The 9,827-nt window shown below is 27.9% G+C and overlaps 1 protein-coding gene across 2 annotated transcripts in view; it reads left to right on the forward strand.

Moving 5' to 3' along the window:
- Positions 1-256: 256 nt before the first annotated feature.
- Positions 257-9,827, forward strand: part of LOC111621429 (NADH dehydrogenase [ubiquinone] 1 alpha subcomplex subunit 10, mitochondrial-like) — a 63,257-nt gene continuing 53,686 nt past the window's right edge. For both annotated transcript variants that reach the window (XM_023363576.1, XM_023363583.1), the window contains exons 1-3: positions 257-852; positions 5,373-5,459; positions 8,453-8,574. In XM_023363576.1, coding sequence (XP_023219344.1) covers positions 327-852; positions 5,373-5,459; positions 8,453-8,574 — 735 coding nt within the window. In that variant the 5' untranslated portion in view covers positions 257-326. The remainder of the gene's footprint in view (positions 853-5,372; positions 5,460-8,452; positions 8,575-9,827) is intronic.

Consider the following 9,827-nt stretch of genomic DNA (forward strand, 5'->3'; position numbering starts at 1 on the left):
GGGCCACATGTCTTATCATCCCGCCTCTCTCGTTGTGGGACTTATCGAATCCATAATGGGCGTTAAAAATGCGCCAGAACAGTTATAAAACACGGAATCAAAATTCGAGAAAAATAAATTCTTCAATCGTTCACCAATAAATTTTAATTAAAAAATAAAAAATTAGATTATTATTATTATTATAATACAACTTTAAAATACGTTTATTACAATCTTTAGAAAAATATATTAATACGTTTTAAAAATTTGTTACAGATTAAAAACTTTCAGGTGGCGCTTCTTCAAGATCAAAAGTAATCCGTGGAAATCGAGTGTGAAGGTGGGAAATGTCCAATTTTAAGATGATAATAGGTCGCTTTGCCGGCCTAGCAAATAATATAAAGTTACGAAACACCCAATTAGCATTTATTTCTATCGCTAAACGTTCTATATGTAGCAAACAGATGAGAGATATTAATTATGTTAGACCTAAACCTTGGCCGTACGAGACGAAAAAATATAAGTTTTGGCACGGTTGGATTGATAATACAATGGATAGATTCGATGAAAATACTAAAATAATCGTTGTAGACGGTCCCATTGCAGCTGGAAAGTCGACATTTGCTTCCTCTCTCGCTGATGAACTCGATATGAAATACTTTCCAGAACCGACCATGGACCGTCTTTATATTAACAAATACGGCTACGACCTAAGACAATTAGATGATAAATTACCTCCTCGTTGCAGAAGTTTTGATGTTAAGAAATTCTACGAAGATCCTACTAATAGTAATGTTGCCAAGTTTCAGATTTCTATGTATGCCCTGAGATTTGAACAGTATCTGGATGCTATGGCTCATTTACTCAATACTGGCAAGTATATCTGTTAAGATCATCGTTATTTTTTAGATATTAATCTACAAGTTAAAATACCTTTATAAAGAAAGTCGGCTCAATTGTCTCCGTGCGCTACTTACTAAACTAAAAAATGACTAAAATATCAAAATGCACGTGTATTGTCGAGTGAGGATGCGGAGTATTGTCGTTTAAGGCAAACGGAACGGAGAAGAGTTTATTGTCGTAGAAAATTTTTGGCATTTGTACGGCCGGCGTTGGTTCCGTTTGTTTACTAAGAAAATTTCAAAATTTGGATATTTCGATGTTTAATGCATTCAAAAATAGAATAAATATTTATTTTTTTGTGATTACTTTAAATAAGTAGTATTGTATTGCAATCTAACTATAAAATAGTAACACGAAAGGAAAATCATTTGGTTTTTATATTCTGGAAGATCGTCATCTAGTCCGTGTATTACGAGTTTGTGGATGCTTTCTGATGGGATTCCCCGTATGTATGGTTTCGTGTTTTCTTTCCTAATGGCTGTATAACTTTGTATTAATTTCCTTTAAAGTCCTTGATCATACTAGTTGGGTATCCATGCTCCTATTGGGGATACTTATGGAAGCATCTATGAATTAGTATTATGTGACTTAGAAAAATGGAAAATCATTATAGATGCAATGTTTGGATTTCACATAAATTTATGTAATTAGTGAACTTAAATTCATTCAAAGGCAATGTTGTAAACAAAATGAACAACAAAATGGTAAAATTAAAATATTTAAAGACCAGTTTATTTCAGATTTCTTCAGTTTGCTGAAATTAAACCAAGAATAAAGAATGTTTCAAAAGAACACACTTTAAATTTTTAATTTAAAGAGGGCTCTAGGAATTATAACAGTTTTTTAACAATGATAAAAACACAAGAATTAATATTTAAAATATATATATATACAGAATTAAAAAAAAAAGGAAAATCATTGGCAAGTTATCCTTTTTTTTCCAAATTTAAATTGAAACATATTTTTAATTCAAATTTAAAACAAAAAAAAAATGTAATCTTAATTCAAAATAAATAAGAACTTATAAATATATGAAATACAAGAAGTATTAAAAGCATAATAAATTTTTAACATTAAAAATATAAATTAATTTTTTTTTGAGAAAGTGATATTGACATTTTCTCTTATATCAGGATTGACAGCATTTTAGTATTTAATAAATCATTTAATTACAGATTTTGGCCAATACACCATTTATTTTTGGGATATGCACAATCACTTTCTTAAATTTCACATTTCTGTTGTCTTTAATTAGCTTGTTTTATTCAAATAAACAAAATGTAAATATTTATTATTCTGTCAATCTTTTAAAAAAGAGATTGAATAATTAGAATGACAAAATGCCAGCTGGGATTGATACAAAAGAATATGATAGAAATGTGATACTTTAATGAGATGCATTGAAATTTAGATTTTGACAGTTTACCTAATATATAGCATGTAGAGTTCAATGAGCAACTGACTTGCCAAAACATTTATTGTAAAAATAAGTGTCTTCATTTTCATGGAGTAAATATTCTGCAGAGATGCCAATTTGATAGTTATTTTGTGCAACTTCACTTAGCAGTTTCATTTTCCATTTCTTTAAACACTTCTGTCAGTCTGTTGATATAATTAACTGAAAATAATGATAAAAAATAAGTATATTAAGAGATCATTTGCCAATGCAATTTTATACCTATGAAAATGCACTACAGTAGAGTCCCTCAAACTTGACTTAATGTGGACTGAGAAGGTGACAAATTATCAAAAATGATGATATTTGCAGATAGTGATGATGATATTCTAGATAGTGGAATTTTCATAAAGGAATTATATGTGCAAATTCATATATGTATTAACTATGTACAAATAATGAATATTTGTAATTAAATTTTAATTTAAATAAATATTGACTATTCAGTGTCTACTTTTGAATTAGACACAGTTAGATAACCTAATAAATAGGATTTAACATTTGAAGTTGGCCTCTGTGTGATAAGCCTTCCAAATTGTTAAATCCTATTTATTAGGTTAACTAACTCTATCTAATTTATAGTCGTGGGCTAAAAGTGTCATTTATTATTACTTTTGAATTAATGACATTTGCATTGTAGCATTTTGCAGTGGTATCTTGGAAAAAAAGTTACAGTAGCGCATCAGTTATTCTAAACAATTCGGGACTGGGGTTGTTTGGATAACTGATTATGTACGAAAAAATATATTAACCTATCCCGTGTTGAAATTCATTCAAATCCTGGCACGTCCTTAAGTGCCCTCTCATGGTCGCGCCAGTGCTGCCATCTAAAACACACACACCAACAAAAATAATATTGGAGTAGCCCAAGACATAGCCAAATATTGCAGCACCACAGCACTAATGGAAATTTAAATTTGCTGACTGGAACGCTTTCGGTTAACCAATTCTTTGGTTGACTGAATGTGTTAACCAATGTTTTGGTTGATCAGTATTCGGATAATTGATGTTGTTCTACTGTATATCTTTTGTTAACATATGGAATTGATGCTATTATCAAGTGTTGCCATTAAAGAAAAATAACTTATTTAATCCTAATGTTAAATTTTATAGAAGTAAAAATTAGATCACAAGTATTTTCTTTTTTTAGATGACAATCAGTTGATTGCAGAGACAACGTTTAGAGGCCGACAACGGTTTACAGATCGGGTAGACTGCTGTTCAGAAAAATTTCATTGCAGAGATGCCTGCCACAATGTAGACAGCAATTAGAAACAAGTTATTTGACCTATTTTCTAGACTCACTCGACAGCAGGTTTAGAGGGCTTTTCAATTCGAGTGGTAGCTTTGTTTGTGGAAAAGTTTAGATAAAAACAGATATCGTTCCTTTGATAAATGTTGTAAACGGTATGAATCGACAAAATTATTCGTTAATTAATTGCTTGGAGCAAAAACAACAAAATTAAATACTTTAAATTTGTTTAAATGTTCCAATTTCGATATTCAAATGGGAGAAGACTTAAAACTTCAATTAATTTAAATCAGATGCATTTATTTACAATTCGAGTATCGTGTCGGTTATAAAATATTAATGCATTTTGGAGTCATTGTACTGTTAAACAAATGAGACAATTTTAATAATTACAGAAATCTGTTTATAGATATTAAAAAAAATGTAATATTAATAATAAAATATTTAAAATTATTCATTTCGACAGTAATAAGATGTCAAAATAATTCCTTAAAAATCTATTCCGAATTCAGTATAAATTTTCTAAATATGGATTTGTTCATATTTTAAACAATATTGGTGACAAAATTAAATATCGAAATGGAAAAAGATTGTCAATAATTGCTGAACAATGCTTTTGATGGCCTTTAGATTTTATTTCTGGAAGCTTTCGGAATATAGCTGGCAACCATTTCTGACATCACAAACAAATAACCCAATTGGCCGAACAACTCCTAAAATGGGAGTAATAGTGAAGTAAGTAAGAGCCAGTGTTTAGCCAAAATTCGTTTAGAGGGTGTTCAGAAATAGACAAATGTCTTCGCAGCGCATTTTAAACCGCGGTTCAGCAAGCCAACATCTATAAGCCGTTCCGTTGATAAATGTCATTTAACATAAACTCTGTCTCTGCAATCGGCTGAATGAGTTTTACAGAATGTTGAGTTTCTGGGATTCTACTGTATTGCTTTTCTTTTCTTTATAACATGCTATCATATCTTCAAAGAAACATATTAGAAGGAAACAGATTTATTTTATTTATTTTTTTTTTGTTGTTAATTTTTTGTATTAACTATCACTTTTTATAAAAAAACTTACTGTTTATTAAAAAAATTAATTATATCAAATATTTGTGACGTTATCTCATATAAAGAAATTGCTTACATAAATCTTAGTTTTTCAATCAGAATAGGTAGAATAATCAAGTTACAGAAGCTCTTAAAAAAATCACAATGTGTAATATTCTAGATTAGGTAGGTTTTTTTGATTGCATGCCAAAATATTCATATTTTAATTTTTAAAAATTAATGTGTAAATCTCAGATTTATCATGTTTTACCATTTTTTAAACTAATATTTATTTTTACTGGTTATTTGTTGATTTTTACAAACAAAATGTTTCAAAATGCTTATTAAAGTCAACATTTTTATGCTATTAATTGCATTTTCATATTTTAATATCACATTGATAGAACAAAAAATTTTAAATGCAATAAGTTATTGTTTTAATTCAATAAATTAGTTTAGTATTAATGATTTAGAAATATTAATTTCATTTTTAATACTTTATAATCTAAATAACTTTTTATGAAGTTAATTAACTCAATTTATTTTAATCTTATAATTTATATAAGTAGAAAATGTATCCATATTTAGAATATAATGTTTGGATAATAATTTTACTTGAACATTGAACAGTGTTAATATTTAATAGAACTTATATTATTTGATTTACATTAACAATATTATATGTGTATATATATTTTTTTTCAACTTTTTGACGAAAAAATTTTTTGATGTTATGCAGGTCAAGGAGTAGTACTAGATCGCTCCATATTTAGTGATGTTGTTTTTATGGAAACCATGTATAAATTTGGTTATTTAAGTAAGCCATGTAAGTAGTTATGTTATTTCTGTAATTTATGTATTATGAAAACATAGTAAATTAGTTAAATTCAGAATCTTTATTATAATTCACAAATAAGACACATGATTTCAAACTGTGTCTTATCTGTTTTTAAAAATTCTTGTATCATATATGCCAGTATTCTTCAACCTTGGGTTCATGGACAGGTGTATGGAAATTTGCTGTTAGTCCATAAAAAATTTTGTAGACTGGCAGGAAATTTTGTAATAACAAAATAATATTTTAAACTTTTAATTAATATAAAGTTTTTATTTCTGTCTTAAGGTTATAGGATTTCTTAAATGTGGTTTAATATGAGGAATTTTTTTCCCTCATTACTACGTTTTTTAGCTAAAAAACTGATTATAATTTTTTTAAATTGGAATTCTAATAAATCATATACATACCATAATCTCAGTTTTAACCTAATTTAAGTCAACTTAAAATATAGAAAAGAAAAATAGAGGAAGTTTAGAACAATGTTTAATTACTTAATCTGTGATATTTCCCAAAATTTGGGTAAATAATATTTTATCCTTGCATATTTTAACAATGTAACAATTAACGTAAGTAATGCATGCACGTTAATGAAAGCAGTTGTGATTGGACTGTTTCCCTTAGCAGTGCAGTCTACAAAATACTATTCCTATTTTTGCCAGTCTGCAGGTGTGAAAAGGTTGAAGAATGCTGATCTATGCTATCTAATTATTAATGTAAAGAATTATTGTTAGCATAGCTAGGGTCTGGCAAAATGGATATACACCAGGGGTGCACATCCAGAGGGCAAAATCCACGATACAATTCTTATTATTGAATAAAGAATTTTATTAGTAAATAATAAAAAGCTGCAGATTAAATTTGCTGCCCATTGTGAGAGTGTGTTAAATGATAATGAACATTAGGTGCTGTTGCTAACTTGACACAATAATAGTGTAAGGCTATTTCAATATATCTTGCAGAGAATTTTTGAGGGAACAAAATCAGAATCTTGTCTTGGGCACCAATGACCCTAACTATGACACTGTCACTATTGTCATAAAATGTTTTCATTTTTAAAAACAAGCTTATAGCATAAAAATTTACTGTAGAAAATTGAATGACATTTCAGATTGTGTCTTATCCATACTTGAAAGTATTTTCAAGTAATCCAACTTGTTTTATCCATCTTATAAACTTTAACATCTTCCCAATTCTTTGTAGAAATTATAATCCCATTGGCTTATAGTGACATTATGTCCATTCTACATGTTGATTTATAAACCAATGTTGCATTGTCAAATTTCAAGCTTTGAAAGATTTTGTTGAATACTGAAAATTAAGTGAAAGTGGATAAGATGCATTTAGGAATGATATGCCTCAAACATAATAGACATTATTACATTCAATTAGCAATAATTTGAATTAAATCTTATTTGAGACAAAATGTTATTCATAATTTTTCTGTTTTCATATGTTAATTATTAATACATCACTTTTTATAAAATATTTGTTTTATACATAAATAATTATTTTCATCCTATGAAAACTAAGGGATGATTTAAAAATGATGCATTATAGTTACATATATTATTGTTAATATTTATTATTGTTCTTGTTTCTACTCATGTAATTTGAAATTTATCTTGTTTGCATCCTCCTAATTTTAGGTTAATGTTTCACATCATTCTTTTATCATAATATGAATGTGCATAATTTTGTCATTTATTACATTTAATTTGTGTTCATTTAAATCTTTTTGTAAAAAATCTATGTATTTATAAATAACTTTTTTATTTTTTCTTCTGATTTTTATATGGGTTGTATATTTTGTTTGTTACTTAAGGGTGGCAATCATGGGGGTTCAGAATATTTCCATTGCTCAAATGATGTTTAGGGGAAATAAAGCAGTCTTGGAGAATCTTGTTTATAAATAGATCCTATTTATAAACCAACTGCACCACATGCAAATAACTGTTCAATGTGGAAAGATATCTTTTGTCCTTGGATAGATGTTTAAGTGGATGCCCTGTACATTAATTAATAATGACAATACTTTAATAAGTCTTCATATTTTTACTTTTTCAGCTGTTATATATAGGATGATTCATTGATATTTCTACTCAGTAGATTTTTCTCAGAAAGAGACTGTTAACAAAGTTTGTAGAACAGACAAGGGGACAATTATGAATGTAAAAATCAATAATTTCTGGGATACAGAACAAAATAGGGTTTTTTTAAATTATAAGGTCACATTTATAAGGTACATTTTCCACTACTACTAACTATTTCAGCTAATGTTTGAAACACATCTCAGAAAAAATGTGCTCATTCTGGGTGTCATCTGGCATGAAGATTTGTTTCCTGTGAATAATTTTGGTGACATGTGCCTAAAGCCATTAGCATATCAATGCTTCTTCACTTCAATAACTCATTTTCATGAAAACAGAGGAAACAATTAAATACACAAAATTGACAACACTCCTTCGTGCTTTTGAAAAAGTAACAAGTCATTATTCAAAGTTTACTTGTTCAACTATCTGATATGCTGAGATAAAGAGCAAAATCTAATAAACTTAGTTCCCCACAGAGAATGCTTCAGGAAAAGAGAAATCAGATTTTTAGAAAAAAACTGGCTGATATCTGGAACATCATTAGGTTTAAGAAAATGTAACCTATTACAAAAGATTTCTTTGTCACATACTATCCATATAATGGTTTAAAAGTGCTTCTTATAATTTAAAAAATACCATGTTTTGTTCTGTATCTCAAAAACTGCTGATTTTCAAGGTCATCCAAGGTACTGAAAATTGTCTTGTCTTATCTGTAAACTTGGTTATTAATCCCATCTTCTTATCTCCAATTGTCTCTGAAAAAAACTACTGAATGCTACCAGTGAAGCATCATCTTTTATATAGTACACTAATAAAAAGTTGCCTATTACTTGAAAAACTATTATAAACTAGTGTTGAAAATTAATAATAAAAATTTGTTGTCATTTTTAGTTCGAGAATACTATTACGAATGCCAGGATTCTACCTTATGTGAACTTTTGCGGCCTCACTTGATAATATATTTAGATGTTCCGGTACCCCTTCTAAAAGACAGAATTAAAAAAAGAAATCGTGTAAGTTTTATATAAATTTTTATAAAGAATTTTAAGCTTAATATGAGAAAGAAACAAAATTTTTGTTTCTGGAATGTTTTCTAGATTTAGATATTCATCAATATAATTTTTAATTATGGAAAGATTAAATAATTAATTTTTATTTATATTTTTTGTTTGCTATTATTGTTATTCTTTATTACAGTCCAATTAGGACTGGTGATAATGTCTCTCCAGTTTAACTAGAAAAACCCAAAATATTAATAAAAAATCAACAATACAAAGTACTAGATAAAATGTACAACAAACAAAATTACTATAAAAAAATTTACAAAAATAAAAACTTATATAGTAACTTATTATTATTGAATTAATGATTTTTATATATTTCTTTTATCATGTTTTATTTCATAGTATAGCTTTATTTATTTATTTACTTTTTTGTTATATAGAAAGAATTTCTTAAAATAAACTTTTTAATTATAATCTAATTTAAATTATAATCTAGTTGGTTTACTTCTATCTCTTGTATTTCCTCATGATGACTTTTTTGCCACTTCATGAGTGGCAATGGAATTCAAAATTCATCTAAAATTTAAATTTTAGGCATAAGGTAAAATTGTTCATAAGTCTGAAAGTTTGTAACTTGAATGTTCATAAGTAGGGAAGTGCTTATTTATAGAGTACATATCATCATCATCATCAACCCTGGGCTCATTGCCCATTGGTGTCTGATGCCTTTTCCACTATTTTCTTCCATTTCTCTCTATCCACTGCCGATTTTCTCAATTCCCATACATTCACTCCACACCACTTCTTCACGTCATCAATCCATTCTCTATATGGTCTGCCTCATTTGTTGGATCCATCCATAATACCATAGGCTAAAGTCTTAATTTTTCTGTTTTCATTCATTCTTGTAATGTGTCCAAAAAGTTGAAGTTTTTGTTGTATAATTTTTTGTAAGAGATTCTTTTTCATATATATTTTATTATAAAGTTTATTTGTGATTTTCTGCATCCATCCTATTTGTAAGATCTTTCTGTAACAGTGTCTTTCAAATGCTATTATTTTTCTTTCCATATTTTTTGTTATTACCCATGTCTTACAGGCATACAGCATGCAGGAGAAGATGCAGGTGTTCAATACTTTTAATTTTGTCTGCAAACAAAATCTGGAATTTGTTTGCAGACAATTCCAGACTTTGTCCATTGCTTTCAAATTTGTTTTTGCCTTGGCTATTTTAATCTCTATTTTTTTTTTTTTTTTTTTTT

The sequence above is a fragment of the Centruroides sculpturatus genome, unplaced genomic scaffold (genome assembly GCF_000671375.1).
Source record: "Centruroides sculpturatus isolate CEXI.00-Female unplaced genomic scaffold, Cexi_2.0 scaffold45, whole genome shotgun sequence".
NCBI lineage: Eukaryota > Metazoa > Arthropoda > Arachnida > Scorpiones > Buthidae > Centruroides > Centruroides sculpturatus.